Below are 20,315 nucleotides of genomic sequence, written 5' to 3'. Positions count from 1 at the left end.
TGAGAAAATAATAGCTAGTAAGCTAACTAGGAAGGATGTTGAATAGGGATGTAAAGAAGCTCAGCACATGAATTTCCCATGTAGAAAAAGAACTGGGGGGCATTTCCCAGTGGTCTACAAGAAAATTAGACTATTGATTTAAGCTGCCTCCAGGGAGAGGCTCTGGAAAGTAGGCAGGAAGGCAGACAGTGGTAGAAGTCAGTGGTAGAAGGAAGGCAGTGGTAGAAGTGGCCACAGGCTGCATTGCATTGGGTTGAACAGGTCTTGCTTGATGCCGCCTTATGTGCAGCTTATTGAATTTAATTCCTCACATTCTTAATGTTACAAACTAGTTTTCCTATTTTAGTTTTTTTTTCCCAATTGCACATTAAATTCAGAGCTTGAAGTTAACATTCCCCAACCTTTCTTTTGATTATATTTAGGATGGCCATCTGTCCTTCCTTACAGAGGACATAATTTATTGAAAGATTTCCTCTTAGGTAGACTGAAGGGCTTTCCAGTCAATTCCTGGTTCAGAGACAAAGAATCATAAGAAGGTAGATTAACCTGGAGCCTGGAAGTTGTCCATCAACAGCAGGTACCCAGACAGCAGAATGAGCAGCACAACAGGTCTCTGATCACTATCTGCCCCATTGTGGTACAACATATTGTATTTCTATTTAAATTATAGTAATTGTTTCCAATCTTGTACCTCTAGCTATACAATGGCATATGCAAGTTTTATACAAATCTCCACTGTCTTTCCTTTTCTTTTGCAATGCTTAAGTGCTTCTCAATTATATTCTGCATGTTCTAACAAAAGAAAACATTGTTTTCTCTAAATGACCATGTCCCCTTGTCTTGGGTCAAGAATCTCCTTTTCCCCAACTGCCAATCATTTGATTTTCCACAGCTTGTATGCCTTTTCCCCCATTCTAACAATTTAAAATGCCTATGCTAAGGCATAATTCCTGGCAACAAAATGTTCAAACTAAAGTATGCCAGTATTTTTGCTTTCCTTTCCCTTTTGTTTTCAGCCCTGTCCACCACAGGAATGTGGTCCCCAAAAGTTTCTCTTGAATGGAATGTGGCCTTTGGACTCAAAGAGATCCAACCACCCTGATTTAATACAGAAGAATATACTTACTGGAGGTCCTTTGATTCCAGTGATGTTAAAATTTCCATCTGAAGTATTGAAGAGTGACTAAAAATAAAAATATGGAATCAGTGAAAGGGCAAACATTTTGTGTTTTTCTAGAACATCCACATATATGGATGTTCTAGAAGGGTTCAGTTCATACAACATTTCCCACTGATTATTTCTAAGAAAGAAAAAGGAAAACAGTCTGTCAAAAGCACATACTGATTTTCTATCCCTTTTCATAAAACAGTATTGATTTTCTTTGGTAGCTGTGGACTAGAAAAAAATATAAGCTGTTTTCTGTTAAAAAATATCTCTCCAGCAAAATACATATGGCACCAAAGAAAAACAAGAAAAGAATAAAGGAAAGGAAAGGAGAAAGAAAGAAAAGAAAAACTCAGTGGGTACTATGAGGATTGAAACAAAGGAGCTATAAGCAATACCACTGTGAGATCAGTTTTGACCATGTTATGAACTACAGTGGTATCTTGGCTCATGAACTTAATCCGTTCCAGGACTCTGGTCATGACCCAAATTGGTCGTGAGCCAAGTCAAAGTTCCCCATAAGGGTCAATGTAAATAAGGTTAATCTGTTCTGTAATTTTTTGTAATCACAAAAATTTGAAGCAAAATGACAAAAAACAAATGACAAAGATCGTGGCCATCTCCCCCACCACCCTGAGCATGAGCGTGGCCATCTCCCCTGCCCCCCAAATGCGATCGTGGTTGCACTTGTGCAGGGAAGATGATAGTGATTGTCATTCGATGCGGAGTTTGTGACCTGAGGCAAATTTTTTCTGTAAATTCTGTTCGCGACCTGATTTGGTCATGAACTGAGGCATTCGTGAGCTGAAGTACCACTGTACATGTTTCTGCAGTGACCACAATAACATGTGGAGGGAAGACACATATGGTAAATACATAATAAATGCTACATATACCAGGAGACACACATTGGACAAATTGGAACTTGTCTTTTTTGTAAGATGAAGCAACATTATGGACCAATGCAAGTATAATGTTCTAAATCCCTTAATCATGCTTCATGAATCATAAGATACCTTCTTTGGGTGTGTCCATTTCTCAAGCAAATTTTTACTGGCCTTTCTACTAAGGCTTAGTACCGCCATCAGGCTTGACATAGCTCATACTAAAGAAGTTTTGTCTAACCTTGTGTTTTGAAGGCTGCTTGGCTTGCACTGACCATGATTAAGCCTAGCAGATGAGGAACATTTGCAAGAGAGAAGTTCCTGGGACTTCTCTCAGTACAAATCTTATACATCCTGCACCTGGGCTTATAAGCATCCTCAAATAAGCCAGTTCTGACAACATGTTAAGTCACCAGGACAAAATGTGAACCTGTTCAATAACTACACAGTGGGTGGGTTTGCATACCACAACAAACAATGGTAGGTGGTTGCCATGATTGGTGGTTGCCATGGTATTTCTGACAGATGATCATAACTGAATCTGTTTGCAATTGTTACCCAGCAGTTCTACCTCTCCTTCCAGGCATGCATACCAGGCACCATCACTCCTTCTCTATGTAGGCATCCTGTTCACAATTGGTCTGCTGAATGGTTCCCCCTTTTTCCTCTTCCCTGTTCCAGGAATCTTTACCCTCTTCTCATCCTCCCCAGAGCCCATTAATATCCCTTTTCTTGTTTATTCCCTGTTTTGGCAGTGCTGCCCAGCTGATTGCACACCCCCGCCCTACATGCGCCTGAGAGTATATCCTGCTCCAGAGGCTTCAGAACCAAATTTTCTGTAGAAATTTTGACTCAGTGCTCAATTTCTGAAGAACAGGCTTGGAAAACTGTAGCTGCAAACTGGAAAAACTCTAGAAAAGGGGAATGACTACCTCCATGTCAAGACTGAGTGACCTCAGAAGTTGGGGCAAGGAGCAAGTGTATTTCTGCCACTGAGTCCCAGATTCTACTACAAACATCATGGTCAGAGGATAGGATCCAGCTTCTGTGGGCTCAGGCCTCAGAGGTACCTTCAGGCCCAAAAGGGAGCAGCTGTGGCCCTTGCCATTATCAAACTGCATGAGGCCTGTGGAAACCAAGCCTAGGACAAATGCTAGGTATCTGACCTGAGTAGCTCAGCAGAGTAGCATCTTGGACCTGTTGCTAGCCCCAGTTCCTGACACTAAGCTCAGGTTAGCATTTCGCAATGACTACCCAGGACCCTCATCCAGCTCAAATAGTCTACTCCATCTCCCATACAAAGTAGTGCATTCTACTGACTGGGTTGGAATAGACCTGACAAACAGCTTGAGAGAGTTCCTGAATGGCTTTCCAGAATTTGGGTAGAGATGTTACCAAATTTGGAAGCAGTCACTGGACACAAATTCCAGAAGTGGAAAACATTAACAGGGGTTCTACCAGAAAAATAGAAAAGGTCATTCTAATTAATAATGCACCAGAGTAGTGATGCTATTAACTCTAGCTAAATAATACTTACCCTTGGAATGGTTATCAAGGGACCTGGTGGTCCAGGTGGCCCTGGTGGTCCCACAACACTAGCACCATCTTGTCCTGGTTCACCCTATTTCAATCAAAAAATTATATTAACAAAAAGTCTGTTTATGGATTAGTGAGATCCAAACTGACTTTCAGTTATAATGGATGCAGCTTCTTACCTTGCGACCTAGATCACCTTTATCTCCTTTTAACCCCTGCATTTAATTTAAAAGCCATAATTAATTGCATGGAACAAATAAAATAATACCTTAATTTAATGGCCTACATGTCCATGGTTCAGAGTAAATCTTCAGGAGAATCTACATCGCAGGCCCACTCAGGCTGAGTTGGTTCTTTATGTGGAGTGGTTTTTATACACAATGTGCAAAGCATGCATAGCAGAGGCACAAATGTTTTTTAATGGCCACTTCAAACATATGACTCCATTGATTCTTCAACTTTATGGGTTGCCATTCAGTTCCCAGCCTGGTTCAAAGAGTCAGTGCTGAGCTTTAAAGCCCCAAACAGCTTAGATCAGTCTACATGGTGTCCCTTCTCCCTCATGTTCCTGCCCAAATGTCCAGATCATCTTCACTGGACCTTCTCTGTGCTGCTCACAATGGTGTGGCAGGCAAATCACCAAGGAAAGACCCTGCTCAACAGGATCCCTACCCCCATCTGTAGAATGCCCTTTCCAGAACGATCTACTTCATGTCTTCATTTTATATGCCAGATTAAGACCCTCCCCTTTTTCACAGGCTTTTAAGCCTTAATTTATGTTTGTATTTTCAGTCTTATTGCTGACTTTTTAATATTTTCAATGTTTTAAAAACATTTTAATGTTATTTTCATGGATGCTATTGTTTGGGTTGTTATTGTTGCTTTGGGGTTTTATTACTGTAACCCACTCCAGGAGTATTTATGAGCTAGGCAGAATATTAATCTAATAAATAACAAAGGTACTGCAGAAAAGGTGGGGAGGGGGCATGTAAGTGCCTCTTAACCTCTGTGTTGATAACACTATTATACTCATTTTGAGACATAAAAAGAAAAAAACTACATCACATGCTCTTTGAATACATAGCTATTTTGCCATTTCAGCATGAGTTTTTCTTTGAGTCTTCTTTGTTGCCTGGCTCTTGCTAGAATTTCTTTGTCCATCTCCTGCGACTAAATCGGAAATGACACCCCTGCACTTCCCCTACTGCAAGTGCTGCATAAAGAAGGAAAGTCACAGAATACTCACTGCATCTCCAGGGCGCCCAGCAACACCAGGGAATCCTGGCCTGCCTTCAGGACCTCGTTCTCCCTATTGAAACAGGGGTGGGGGGGGGGGGAGAAGGAAATTGAACAATCACATCACAGATTTCTCAGTTTTGATTAACTGTGGCCACAATTCAGAAAATCTGCATGCTTACATGCATCCAGAGATTTAGAGATTCATCCCTCCGTTGCTTTGAGTTCCCTTTCCTGGTTTTTCCAAACAAAAATCTGAAAATTAATGGAGGTAAAAGCCACTAGTGAAGCCACAGATGCAGGCAGAACGTAGCTGGCATGAGGGGGAGGGGGGTCAAGCACTCCTACTACACCCAAATCTTACTCTGCATTTTGGAAGAGATGGCTCAGACCTAACCCTAATAGGGGCTTCAAACAAGCCTGGTGCAATATGGATATCCAAACTGTCCACTTCTCGGATGGTTTTTGGTACAGTTCATTCTATATGCCCTTCCTGATGACAATGCAGGCCCCTGAACCTTAAGGTGAAGCTTCCTTTAAGGTGAAGCTTAGTTATTCTAACTGCAACCCTAACCAGGGCATTTGTATTGACCCCAATAGCTGCCGCAATGTGGGTTTCCAAACTGTCCACTTCCGGGAGATTTTTTTGCACACCGCTGGCTTCACCTTTTAGGCCTCTCAACCTTCAGGGGAACCTTATTGAATCTAACTCTAATCCTAAGTTGGGCCTTAGCCCCAACCCTAATAAAAGGCCTCAAATAATCATGCTACAATATGGGTTTCCAAACTGTCCACTTCCTGGAGATTTGTTTGCACAGCTCTGTGTTTCTAGCCTTCCAGATCACCTTTTAGGAAGCTTATCAAATCTAACCCTAACACTAAGCTGGGCCTTAGCCCTAATACTAAAATAAGCCTCAAATACAACTGCCATGATATGGGTTTCCAAAATGTCCACTTCCTGAAGACTTTTTTGCACAACTCTGTCTTTCTAGCCTTCCTGATCACCCTTTAGGACTCCAAATGTTCAGGGGAACCTTATTGAATCTAACCTTAACCCTAAACTGGGCTTTAGCTCTAACCCTAAAACAGGCCTCAAATAAGCCTGCCACAATACGGGTTTCCAAAATGTCCACTTCTGGGGGGATATTTTTGCACAGCTCTGCCTTTCTACCCTTCCTGATCATGTCTCATGCTTCTAAACCTTCAGAAGAAGCTGATCGAATCAAATCCTAACCCTAGACATGCACATGGTGGGCATGTCGTGAGCGGAGCCGGCTGGAGCCGGGGGTCAGACTAGATGGCCCAGGAGACCCATTCTGACTCCCTCTGTTTCTATGTTTCTAAGCTGGGCCTTAGCACTAACCTTGAAACAGGCCTGAAATATAACTGCCAGGATACAGGTTTCCAAAATGTCCACTTCCAGGAGATTTGTTTGCATAGCTCTGGCTTCCTAGCCTTCCTGGTCACCTTTTAGGCCTCAAAACCTTCAGGGGAAGCTTATCTTATCTTATCGAACCCTAACCCAAGTCTGGGCCTTAGCCCCAATCCTAAAACAGACCTCAAATACCCCTACCATAATACGGGTTTACAAAATGTCTACTTCCTGGAGATTTTTTTTTTTTTTTTGCACACTTCTGTCTTTCTAGCCTTCCTGATCACCTTTGAGGTCTCTCAACCTTGAGGGGAAGCTTATTGAATTGAACCCTTGCCCTAAGCTGGGCCTTAGCCCTTACCTTAAAACAGGCCTGAAATACCACTGCCAAGATACAGGTTTCCAAAATGTCCCCTTTCCTGAAGCTATTTTTGCACACTTCTGTCTTTCTAGCCTTCCTGATCACCTTTTAAGCCTCTACACTTTCAGGGGAAGCTGATCAAATCAAACCTGAACCCTATGCTGGGCCTTAGCCCTATCCCTAATATATCAAATATACCTGCCACGATTCGGATTTCCAGAATGTTCACTTTGTGGAGGTGTTTTTTGCACAGCTCTGTCTTTCTAGCCTTCCTGATCTCCTTTTAAACCTTCCAACCTTCAGGGGAAACTGATCAAATCTAACCAAACCCTAAGCCGATCTTTAGCCTCAAACCCCCATAAGGGTTTCAAATATACTTGCTGGCATATGGAATTCCACAATATACAACTCCCTGAGATTTTTCTGCACAGTTCATTGTATCTCCCCTTCCTGAACACCCTGCAGGCCACTACAACATGAGGATAAACTTTGTTTTTCTAACCTGAACCCTAAGCTGGGCCTTACCCTGAGCCCTAATACAGGCACCAAATATGCCAGCCATAATTGAGCTTCCCACAATGTCCACTTCTTGGAGTTTTTCCTGCACAACTCTTTCTGTCTTTCCTAAATACACTGAACAACTCTGCACCTTAAGGGAAATCTGTATTTTTTAACCCAACCCTAAGCTGGGCCTTCTCCTTCATGGATCACTGCGTTATTGTGGTGGACGGGCCTGAGTAGCTCAATGAAGCTATGAGCTATGCCGTGCAGGGCCACCCAAGATGGACAGGTCATAGCAGAGAGCTCTGACAAAACATGATCCACTGGAGAAGGAAATGGCAACCCACTCCAGTATCTTTGCCATGAAAACCCCATGGACAGTACCAAAAGGCAAAAAGATATGATGCCGAAAGTTGAGCCCCTTAGGTCGGAAGGTGTCCAATGTGCTACTGGGGAAGAGCAGAGGGCTAGTACTAGTAGCACCAGAAAGGATGAAGTGACTGGGTCAAAGCCAAAAGGACACTCAGTTGCAGATGTATCTGGTGGTGGAAGGAAAGTCCGATGCTGCAAAGATCTACACTCCATAGGAACCTGGAATGTAAGATCCATGAATCAAGGCAAGCTGGATGTGGTCAAACGAGATGACAAAACTGAACATCAGTAGGAATCAGTAAACTAAAATGGACAGGAATGGGTGAATTTAATTCAGATGACCATCAGGTATACTACTGTGGGCAAGAATCCCTCAGAAGAAATGGAATAGCCTTCATAGTCAATAAAAGAGTAGGAAAAGCAGTACTGGGATACAATCTCCAAAATGACAGGATGATCTCAGTTCGAATCCAAGGCAAACCATTCAACATCACAGTAGTCCAAATCTATGCCCCAACCACTGGTGCTGAAGAGGCTGATGTTGACCAGTTCTATGAAGGCCTACAACACCTTCTAGAATTAACACCAAAAAATAATGTCCTTATCATCATGGGGGATTGGAATGCTAAAATAGGAAGCCAAAAGATAACTGGAATAACAGGCAGGTTTGGCCTTGGAGTACAAAATGAAGCAGGGCACAGGCTGGTAGAACTTTGTCAAAAGAATATGATGGTCACAGCAAACACTCTTTTCCAACAACCCAAGAGACAACTCTACTCATGGACCTCACCAGACGGTCAACACAGAAAACAGATTGACTATGTGCTCTGCAGCCAAAGATGGAGAAGCTCTATACAGTCAGTAAGAACTAGACCAGGAGTTGACTGTGGCTCAGATCATGAGCTTCTTGTTGCAAAATTTAGGCTTAAACTGAAGAAAGTAGGAAAAAGCACTAGGCCACTCAGGTATGACCTAAATCACATCCCTGATGAATGTACAGTAGAGGTGACAAATAGATTTAAGGAATTAGATCTGATAGACAGAGTACCTGAAGAACTATGGACAGAGGTTCGCAACATTGTACAAGAGGAAGCAACTAAAACCATCCCAAAGAAAAAGAAATGCAAGAAAGCAAAATGGCTGTCTGAGGAAGCTTTACAAATAGCTGAGGAAAGAAGGAAAGCGAAAGGCAAGGGAGAAGGAGAAAGATACACCCAATTGAATGCAGAATTCCAGAGAATAGCTAGAAGAGATAAGAATGCCTTCTTAAATGAACAGTGCAAAGAAATAGAAGAAAACAATAGAATAGGGAAGACCAGAGATCTCTTCAGGAAAATTGGAGATATGAAGGGAACATTTCCTGCAAAGATGGGCATGATAAAGGACCAAAATGGCAGGGACCAACAGAGGCAGAAGAGATTAAGAAGAGGTGGCAAGATTACACAGAGGAACTATACAAGAAAGAGCTTAACATCTCTGATAACCACGATGGGGTGGTCACTCACCTTGAGCCAGACATCCTGGAATGTGAAGTCAAATAGGCCTTAGGAAGTCTGAGCAACAACAAAGCTAGTGGAGGTGACAGTATTCCAGCCGAGCTATTCAAAATCTTAAAAGAGCGACACTCTATATGCCAGCAAACTTGGAAAACTCAACAGTGGCCACAGGATTGGAAAAGGTCAGTTTACATTCTGATCCGAAAGAAGGGCAATGCCAAAGAATGTTCAAACTACCGTACCATTGCACTGATTTCACGTGCTAGCAAAGTTATGCTCCACATCCTACAAGCTAGGCTCCAGCAGTATGTGGACCAAGAACTACCAGAAGTACAGGCAGGATTTTAAAGAGGCAGAGGAACTAGAGATCAAATTGCCAACATACACTGGATCATGGAGAAGGCTAGGGAGTTTCAGAAAAACATCTACTTCTGCTTTATGGACTATGCTAAAGCCTTTGATTGTGTGGATCACAACACATTGTGGCATGTTCTTAAAGGGATGGGAGTACCAGACCATCTTATTTGTCCCTTGAGAAACCTATATGCGGGTCAAGAAGCAACAGTGAGAACTGGACACGGAACCATTGATTGGTTCAAAATTGAGAAAGGAGTTCGGCAAGGCTGTATACTGTTGCCCTGCCTATTTAACTTATATGCAGAGCACCTCATGAGAAAGGTGGGGCTAGATGAATCACCAGTTGGAATTAAGATTGCTGTAGAAATATCAACAACCTCAGATATGCAGATGATACCACTCTCATGGCACAAAGTGAAGAGGAACAAAGAGCCTCTTGATGCAGGTGAAGGAGGAGAGTACAAAAGTTGGCCTGAAACTCAACATTAAGAAAACTAAGATCTATGCCCCAAACGACCATCAGGAAATGTTTTACCAAAAACTACATGCTTTACTCTCACAAGTGTGTGTGTGTGTGTGTGTGTGTGTGTGTGTGTGTGTAATGGGAGATTTTAATGCAATTGTAAACAAGAAAATGGACCATAAGTGTGAGATTAAGGGCAGAAAAGGCAGGAGGATACTTCCAAAGTCTTGTTCTAATATGATTGAAGAATTCAGATTGATAGATGTCTGGAGACATAAAAACCCAACCTCTGCTCAATATACTTTCTTTTCGAATAGACATAGGTCATGGTCTAGAATTGATATGGTTTGGATAACCCCAGACTTAGTACCAGACCTGCTAGAAGCTGAAATAGAAGCTGTCTGGGCAGATCCTAGCCCTGTAACTATATCACTGAAAGAAACAGTAATGATGCCCAGATGGAGCTTAAACAAAGCCTTTATTAAAGGATAAAAAAAAATCAAAGAAGAGATAAATAAGGAAATGCAAATATCCTTTCAAATAAATAGGAAACCTCGTTGCAAAATGTCTGAGATACAGCCAAAGCCTATGTCAGGGGGCTGATAATAACATACTCAGCAAAAATAAACAAAAGGAGAAAACAAGAACGAGCTAAAATAGTAGAGGAATTGACAAAATGTAAACACGAATTACAGGATGATCCATCCAAAAAAGACCTTAAGGTACAAATGAATATTCTAAAACATAAACTGAACCTCCTGGATACAAACAAACTCACTAAGCAAATGAAATTGACCAAACAGAACTTCTTTGAAAATGCTAATAAACCAGGGAGATGGTTAGCGTATAAAGTAAAGAAAGAAAGAGAGAAGAGACTAATAAGTAAACTGAAGGATGAAGAAGGACGACTGCAAGTACAAGGTGTACATATCAAGAAAATAGCGGAAGACTTCTTTGCAAAGCTATACCAGAATGATGAGATTTCATCTGAGAAAGTAAAAGAATATATCCAAAAGGGAGACCTGCCAAAGTTACCAGAGAAATACCAAAAAGTATTGAATCAAGAAGTAACTATCATAGAAGTAATAGAGGTAATTAAGAGACAAAATAATGACAAAACTCCTGGCCTGGATGGGCTACCAGCAGAGTTTTATAAATCCTTTAAAGGAATTTTTGCTACGCTTCTTAAGGATATATGTAATGCAGCATGGTTAAATGCTAAAATACCAAATACTTGGACAGAGGCAAGTATTTCATTAATACCGAAAGAAGACACGGACTTGACACAGATTCAAAATTGTAGACCTATGTCACTATTAAATGTGAATTACAAAATTTTTGCCTCCATAATGGCAGAAAGATTGAAGAAGTATCTAACAGTCTTTATTCACTCAGATCAAAATGGTTTCTTACCTAAAAGACAAATGAGGAATAACATGAGAACTATCCTGGACATCTTAGAGTATTAAGAGATACGTACTGAAAAACCAATGGCTTTATTATTCATGGACACACAGAAGGCTTTTGACAATGTTAATTGGCAATTTATGAAGCAACAGCTAGTTCAAATGGAGTTTGGTGAAAAGTTCCTTAATGTGATATCATGCATCTATCAAAAGTAGTCTGCTAGGATTATAATCAATGGGGAATTTACAAATATTATAGATATAAAAAAGGGTACAAGACAAGGATGCCCGCTATCACCACTGTTTTTTATATTGATCTTAGAAGTGTTAAACAGAAATATCAGGGACGATATGGACATTAAAGGTACTAGAATCAGAGATGAAAGCTATAAACTGCAAGCATTTGAAGATGACCTGGTTTTCATAACTAAGGAACCCTTAGTAACAATGCCCAAAATCCTACAAAGGATTAAAGAGTATGGCGAAGTTACTGGGATGAAAACAAATAGAGAAAAGACAAAATTGTTAGTAAAAAATCTCACACAGGAGCAGAGAAAAACTGGTGGAACAAGTAGACTTTCAGATTGTTAAAAAGGTTAAATATTTTGAGTGTTCATCTGGTTGGTGTTGTGGCGAGACGGCTGTGCAGAGCGGGAGCTCCTGTTATCATGCTGGTATCTGTTCGGCAGGGAGCAGTGGGAGGCTCATCCAAGCCCTGTCGGGGCAAAGATTAGATTTTCCGAGCATTCTTCTGGTTGATGTGGGGCGGCGGCTCCGCATTTACTGGGAGAAATTCGGGCTTTTCTCAATCAAACAGCACAGAGGACAGATCAGCTCCCTACAAACCATAGACGATCGGATAATAGCATAGAATAATTAGCTAGAAGTTCATCGGACCTGCTGGGTGAGCATTTTTATTTTTCTTTCTTCATTACTACCCGTGAAAGAACTGCAGCTGTTACTAATTGGCATAAAGAAGAAAGGAAAGCACCTTTGACAGAGAGAGGAATTTTCCCTCCCCCCACGGAGTTTTAAGTGGCGACTGATCTGAGGGAGAGGAGCTGAGGCTTTTTTGGAAAGTTTGAGGTTGGAGAGAAAGACCTCTTTTTTCTAACCCCCCCAAGGGTGAAGAATCAGAAATAAATAATTACTGTGGTATAAGTGATAGAAGAACAAAGCTTACTTGCTGAGTGGCTTTTTTTTTTTTTTTTTTTGGATCCTGCTTCTTTGTTGTTACAGTCCTTCTTCAAAATAATTCTTATGCCAAGAAAAACACACTTGCGTTTCTTTTGTGACGTCATTTAAAAAGACAAAATAGCCCTTTGCTGCCACCCTGTGGCTACTGAATTTATAGCAAGTTCCTTCCCCCCACCCTTTTTTCTTCTTCTCTATTTCTCTGTTGTTGTCTTGTAATTTTTGGTAAAAAATTATTATCATCATGAAAAAAATACATTCTTCCTCCTCTTCGGCACCTACATCAGCTGCTCAGAGTCCAACCCACCAGCCTAAAGCGGCAGATGTTGAAAAATATCAAAAAGAGCTACAAATGACACTCTGGTGATACAGACATCCTTAACAGCTTTGCAAGCAACTCAAGAGGTGATGTCAACACGACAGGAAAGCATCTCAACTGAACAAAGAGAACGTCTGATAAATTGGATAATTCTATTAACTCAATTGGCGGATGTTCGACTTAAAACTGAATACACAAAAAATACAGCAAGCACATGAAAAACTGGAAACGGTAGATAAAGAAACACAATTAATTAAGCAAACAAACAAGTCACTATGGGATTCGCTTGCCATACTAGAGATGGAGAAAGCATCTAACTACTTGAGATTTCAGAATATACCTGAAGGAAAGAATGAAGACTTATGAGATTTAATGATTAACATGCTGGCAGAGCTGTTAGAAATAGAAAATGAAGAGATTGGAGCAGGGATTGATCTTATTTACAGAATCAACTCAACCTATGCCAGAAAAAACAAACTTTCAAGGGAAGTCCATGTCAAATTCGCTCTCAGGTCTATAAGAGACAATGTTTTGAGGGCCATACGTGAGAAACCTTTAAAGGTGGATGATCACCATGAGGTGACGGTTCTGAAGCAAATACCATGGAGGATTAGATAAGAATGAAAGAAATACTTATTCCTTACTACAAAGTTGATTAAGAAAGAGATTATGTTTAGGTGGCTAATGCCAGACGGAATATTTTTCACTTGGAACTCTACAAGATACAAATTGGACTCGATCTTTAAGGCACAAGAGTTCTATGAAAAATTTAGAAGTATGCTTGAAGAGGAAGAACCGGGTGCCTCAAAACAAGGAGGGGAAGGTGCCGAATCAATGGAATTGATAATGTATCATTCTGAGGAAGGAGAAATAGTGAATATTGACTCACAACAAGAAGTACAGACATTGGAACCAAAAGAAAAGAAAAAAGGTAGAAGTGTAAAGGTGAAGCATAAGTAGATAAGTATATACTCTTTAAACATGGCCTTTAAAAGGGAAGGAAAAATTGAACTGCTCTCTTTAAATGTAAATGGACTAAACGGACCCTCTAAAAGGAGAAGGATTCTCTCTCAACTTCAAAAATGAAAATTAGATATAATTTGCTTACAAGAAACACATATTAAGAAACAACATGCTAAATTTTTGGAATGTTCAAAGCTTGGAAAATTGTTTGTATCTTCTGCTTCTCAAAAGAAGAGAGGTTTAGCATTATACATTAAGGAAAAACTAGACCCTAAATATATACTAGCTGATGCGGACGGTAGGATTCTGATGGTTGAAATCACAATGAAACTTAAGGTGCTTTTAGTGGCGATATACGCCTGAAACGACCATCAGGAAATGTTTTACCAAAAATTACATACTCTACTCTTACAAGTGGGCTACCAGACTTTGTGTGTAATGGGAGATTTCTATGCAACTGTGGACAAGAAAATTGACCATAAGAGTGAGATTAAGGGAAGAAAAGGCAGGAGGATACTCCCAAAGTTTTCTTCTAACACGGTTGAAGAACTCAGATTGATAGATGCTTGGAGGCATAAAAATCCAACCTCTGCTAAATATTCTTTTTACTCAAATAGACATAGGCCGTGGGCTAGAATTGATATGGTCTGGATAACTCCAGACTTAGTACCAGACTTGGTAGAAGCTGAAATAGAGGCAAATGTTTGGGCGGATCACAACCTTGTAGCTATATCACTGAAAGGAACAGCAACAACGCCCAGATGGAGCTTTAATAAAGCATTTTAAAGGATAAAAAAATTATAGAAGAGATAAATAAGGAAATGCAAGTATTCTTTCAAATAAATAAAACTGAAGAAACCTCTGTACAAAATGTCTGGGATACAGCTAAAGCCAATGTCAGGGGATTGATAATAACATATTCAGCAAAAATAAACAAAAAGAAAAAGCAAGAACAAGAACAAGCAAAAATAGTAGAGGAATTGACGAAATGTGAACAAGAACTGCAGGAAGATCCATCAAAAAAACCCCTTAAGGTCCAAATTTTAAAGCATAAACTGAATCTCTTGGACACAAATGAACTTACTAAGCAAATGAAATTGGCCAAACAGAATTTCTTTGAAAATGCTAATAAACCAGGGAGATGGTTAGCCTATAAAGTAAAGAGAGAGAAGAGACTGATTTCTAAATTGAAGGATGGAGAAGGATGACTACAAGTTCAAAGTATGCAAATTAATAAAATAGCGGAAGATTTTTTTAAAAAGCTATATCAGAATGATGAGATCTCAACTGAGAAAGTAAAAGAATACATCCGAAAGGGAGGTTTACCAAAACTACCAGAGAAATATCAAAAAGTATATTTTTTTATAAAGATTTTTATTAAAATTTTTAAACTAAAAAATAAAAACATCAATCATCAAATACATTGGACATACTGGGTCAGCCCCTTATAAATATCTTTTTAACATTCTATAATCAAATTCAAATCAATTTATAAAAATTTAAAAACATCTTTAAATCTAAGCCAAGTCCCATTTCTCCAGCCAATCATAAAAAAGGTCCCAAGCTTGATAGAAGTCAGTATCTTCTTTCTCTTTCAGTAATAGTCAATCTGCCCATTTCTGCACAGTCCAGATTTCAAGATGGCGTCAGAACGAGACAGCTGTGATTAACGGAGCTCTGTTATCATGCCAGTATTGCTTGGCAGTGAGTCGTGGGAGACTCATCTAAGCTCTGTCGGGGCGAGGACAGATTGCCTGATATTCTTTTGGTTGGTGTGGGACGGTAATCCCATATCCACTGGGAGAAATAGAGGCATTTCTCAACCGGGCAACACAGGGGGTTTTTTTTTAGCCCCTGCAAGTTCTCGACATCTGATGGATTAATTAGCCTATTTTAGCCAGATAAACATCGGACGGCTGGTAAGCATTCTTATTTCTTTTCACAGTACTACCTGTGGAAAAGCTGCATTTGTTTATAATTTGCATTTGCTTCAGAAAAAAGAAAAAAAAAGCCCTCCCGAAGTCTTTAAGCAGCGACTGAAAGGGGGGAGAAAAGAAGACTTTTATCTGAGTTGGAGCTGAAGAAAAAGATTTTTCTTCTAATCTCTCTAAGGGCGAAAATTAAGATGAATGACTGCTGTGGAAATTAAATGATAGAACGGTAAAATGCAGAGCGATCATTTTGGAGAATTGCTTGGACTTCTGCCAGAAATATCAAAAAGTATTGAATCAAGAAGTAACAACTATGGAAGTAATAGAAGCAATTAAGCGGCAAAAGAATGAAAACCTCCTGGCCCGGATGGGCTGCCAGCAGAGTTTTATAAATACTTTGAAGGAGTCTTTGCTACGCTTCTTAAAGATATATGCAGTGCAGCGCTGTTAAATGCTAAAATACCAAATACTTGGACAGAGGTAAATATTACATTAATATGGACTTAACGCAGATTCAAAATTATAGACCTATATCATTATTAAATGTGGATTACAAAATTTTTGCCTCCATAATGGCAGAAAGATTAAAGAAGTTTTTAATAGACTTTATTCATTCAGACCAAAATGGTTTTTTGCCTAAAAGACAAATGAGGAATAATTTGAGAACTACCTTGGATATCCCAGAATATTATGAGATACATATGGAAAAACCAATGGCTTTATTATTTATGGATGCACAAAAAGCCTTTGATAATGTCAATTGGCAATTTATGAAGCAACAGATGGCTCAAATGGAGTTTAGTGAAAAGTTTATTAATGCGATATCAAGCATTTATCAAAAGCAGTCGGCTAGGATTATAATTAATAGAGAATTTACAAAGATTATAGAGATACAAAAGGGTACTAGACAAGGATGCCCGCTGTCATCTCTGTTGTTTATACTGATTTTAGAAGTGTTGAATAGAAATATCAGGGATGATGTGGACATTAAAGGTACCAGAATTAGAGATGAAAGCTACAAATTGCAAGCATTTGCAGATGACCTGGTTTTCATAATGGAGGAACCCTTTGCAACAATGCCTAAACTCCTACAAAGGATTGAAGAATATGGCGAGGTTACGGGGATGAAAATAAATAGAGAAAAGACAAAACTGTTAGTTAAAAATTTTACACAAGACTAGAGAAAAACCCTGCAGGAACAAGTAGATTTGCAGATTGTCAAAAAGGTTAAGTATTTGGGAATGTATCTTACAGCTAAGTGTACTACGCTGAAAGAAGACAATTATGATACACTTTTGAAGGATATTAAGAGTGACCTGGAAAAATGGGCTAAATTGCAACTATCTTTGATGGGAAGAATAGCACTTGTTAAAATGAATATATTAGTGTGTGGGGGCTGACACAGCAGGTCCGATGTTTCTGATGATTGATGTTGTTTTAACTTTTGTTTTACAGTTATTTTGAATAAAACTTATTATAAAAAAAGAAAGGAAAACTAAGATCATGGCATCTGGTCCTCTCACTTCCTGGCAAATAGATGGGGAAGAAATGGAGATAGTGACAGATTCTATTTTCCTGGGCTCCAAGATCACCGTAGATGGGGACTGCAGTCAAGAAATTAAGACGCTTGATCCTGGGGAGGAAAGCAATGGCAAATCTAGACAGCATACTAAAAAGCAGAGACATCACCCTGCCAACAAATGTGCATATAGTCAAGGCTATGGTTTTCCCAGTTACAATGTATGGCTGTGAAAGCTGGACCATAAGGAAGGCTGAACGCCGAAAGATTGAGGCCTTTGAATTGTAGTGCTGGAGGAGACTCCTGCAAGTCCCTTGGACCGCAGGGTGATCAAACCGGTCAGTCCTAGAGGAGATCAACCCTGACTGCTCTTTAGAAGGCCAGATACTGAAGATGAAACTCAAACACTTTGGCCACCTAATGAGAAGGAAGGACTCCCTGGAGAAGAGTCTAATGCTGGGAACAATAGATGGCAAAAGAAGAAGGGGATGGCAGAGAATGAGGTGACTAGATGGAGTCACTGAAGCAGTTGGTGTGAGCTTAAGTGGACTACGGGGGATGGTGGAGGACAGGAAGGCCTGGGGGAATGTTGTCCATGGGGTCGTGATGGGTCGGACACGACTTCGCGACTAACAACAACAAAAACAACAAAAGCTGGGCCTTAGCCCTACCCCTAAGTAAGGCTTCAAACGCACCTGCCACAATAGGTGTTTCCAGTTCCTCGAGATTTTTCTGCATTGCCAATTTGTTCCTAACAATCTCCTGGAAGTAGTCATTTTGGAAATCCCTATTGCAGCAGGTATATATTTATATATAAACTGAAGCTCAATCCAGACAAGACGGAGGTCCTGTTGGTGGGTGGTTCGGACTCTGGGCTGGGGGACCTGACCCTTGTTCTGAATGGGGTAGCACTCCCTCTGAAGGACAGGGTCCACAGCTTGGGGGTGCTCCTCAGCCTGAAGCTGACCTTGGAAGCTTAAGTGTTGGCCGTGGCGAGGAGCGCTTTCCATCAGCTTCAGCTGATCCATCAGCTGTGTCCCTACTTGGAAGACGATTGCCTGGCGACAGTGATGCATGCATTGGTCACTTCCCAATTAGACTTCTGCAACGCACTCTATGTGGGGCTGCCCCTGAAGGTGGTCCGGATACTTCAATTGGTGCAAAATAGAGCTGCCAGGTTGCTGACGGGGACTGGGTGTTGTTCTCATATAACCCCAGTCCTTCATCAGCTTCACTGGCTCCCCATTGAAGTCTGGGCCCAATTCAAGGTACTGGTGCTTACCTATAAAGCCCTAAACGGCTTGGGACCTGGGTACCTGAAGGAGCGCCTCTGTCCATACTTGCCCTCCTGCCCTCTAAGATCGGTGGCAGAGGCCCTTCTCCGGGAACCCTTCGTGAAGGAAATTAGGTGGGTGAGTATCCGGAGGAGGGCCTTCTCTGCGGTGGCGACCCATCTGTGGAATGTGCTCCCCAGAGAGGTCTGCCTAGCGCCGTCATTATTTGCTTTTCAGCGCCAGGCCAACCTTTTTATTTAAATATTATTTTAATTGATTGTTAAATTATTTATTGCTTTTATCTAACTCTGGGATGTTTCCAAGTCTGTATATTTTGTATATTGTTATTTATTTGTTGGAAGCCGCCCCAAGGCTTATGAGAATGGGGTGGCATACAAACACTCCAAATAAATAAATAAAATATTTCAGACATGTATTAAGTTTAGGGAGAAGTCCCAGTTTAGGGCTAGGCCTAACCTTCCCAGTATGGTGTAATGAACCACAGCGTATTCAGGAAGGGTAGAAAGAATGAGCTGTGCAGAAAAAATGTGTAGGAAGTGGACAATTTGTAAATCCCTATTGCAGCAGGTATATCTGAGCCTGCTATTAGGGTTAGCACTGAAGCCCAAGTTAGGGTTAGGTTTCAAAAAACTAACCTTCAGCTCAACTAGTAGAGACATACATGCTGTTTCGGAAGGGTTGAAAGTAAGAGCTGTGCAGAAAATCTCCAGGAAGTGGACATTTTAGACATTCTTATTTTGTCAGGTCTATTTGAGGTCCGCATTAGTGTTGGCACTAAGCCCCATGTTAGGGTTAGGATTAGGGTTAGAGAAGCTAAGCTTCCCCATAAAATGCAGAGGCCTGCAGGGTGTTCAGGAAGGGCAGAAAAATGAGCTGTTCAGAAAAATCTCTAGGAATTGGATATTTTGGAAATTCATATTGTGGCAGGTGTATTTGAGACCAATATTAGGCTAAGGCCTAAAAGAGACCAATTTAGGCTAAGGCCTAAAAGAACCTTGAGTGCAGAGAGCCCACCCTAGTCAATCAACACTTAAATTGGCCAGTCTAGAGCCTTGACTGGAAACCTAGCCCATTTGGATGCATCCTCCCACCAGGCAGATCAGTTAAAGCAACTGCAGGCATCGTTCATGAAACCCTTTTTGTCCAGCTGCTACTGCTCCTTGTTATTTTTACTGCATGCTTGCTTGACAAGAGAGGCCCAAGAAGCAAGCAGGCAGTGTTGTCCACTGCTCCTCCTCATTACACATGAGCAAGGCTACAATCGTGGTGATGGCATGAGAAGGCTGCTGCCAGGGTGTGGCCCTCAACAGGCCTTCCTCTGACAACAGCCCTGACAGTACAGAATGACCATCTGGCTGGCAGAGAATGGAAGTCCTGGAGCCAAAGGTGATGGTGACAGCCTACTCAGGAGTAAACTGAAGGGAACACATCTCTTCCTGCTCCACTTCACCCAAAAGGCAGCAAGCTTCCATGAAAGGAACTGTTTGTCCCACTTTATCTTTTCTGTGAACATACTGCAACTTTAACTGGACCAGAGTCATAAAGTTCAAGGAGTACTGAGTAAGTACATCTAGAATAAGATGGGAACTGAAGAGATCATAAAAGTTTCAAAGCAGCAGTTCCCCTCAGCTAATAAAAAGTCAATGAATTACTATGTTGACAACATTCTAGGTAAAATATGTTTTCAAGGGTTGCTGTATACAGTTTCCCAGATTTTCAAATTATACAGAGCAGATGGAATTCAGAATAAAAAGTATCTGACTGCATTCTGTTTTCTAAAATACAGTAAGCAGAAGCTGTTGCATGAAAGAACCTTTTGTTGAGTGCTATCAATTGTGACATCATCTTCATGTTTAAATTGGCATAACATCTGTTTGTTTGTTTGTTTTCATTTATATGCTGCACAATAGCCCAACAGGTCTCTCTAAGCAGCTTACAATATACA

General features: G+C 40.7%; 1 protein-coding gene across 2 annotated transcripts in view; it reads right to left on the bottom strand.

Annotated features, from left to right (window-relative positions):
* Window positions 1-20,315, bottom strand: part of COL15A1 (collagen type XV alpha 1 chain) — a 222,073-nt gene that overhangs the window by 51,272 nt on the left and 150,486 nt on the right. For both annotated transcript variants that reach the window (XM_044452802.1, XM_044452793.1), the window contains 4 exons: window positions 4,832-4,894; window positions 3,765-3,800; window positions 3,587-3,670; window positions 1,127-1,183 (listed from right to left, as the gene is read on the bottom strand). In XM_044452802.1, coding sequence (XP_044308737.1) covers window positions 1,127-1,183; window positions 3,587-3,670; window positions 3,765-3,800; window positions 4,832-4,894 — 240 coding nt within the window. The remainder of the gene's footprint in view (window positions 1-1,126; window positions 1,184-3,586; window positions 3,671-3,764; window positions 3,801-4,831; window positions 4,895-20,315) is intronic.

Source organism: Varanus komodoensis, unplaced genomic scaffold, assembly GCF_004798865.1.
Source record: "Varanus komodoensis strain SLA01 unplaced genomic scaffold, ASM479886v1 scaffold10, whole genome shotgun sequence".
Lineage (NCBI taxonomy): Eukaryota > Metazoa > Chordata > Lepidosauria > Squamata > Varanidae > Varanus > Varanus komodoensis.
The sequence above is the reverse complement of the archived record's forward strand: the minus strand, read 5'-3'. Positions and strand labels throughout refer to the sequence as shown.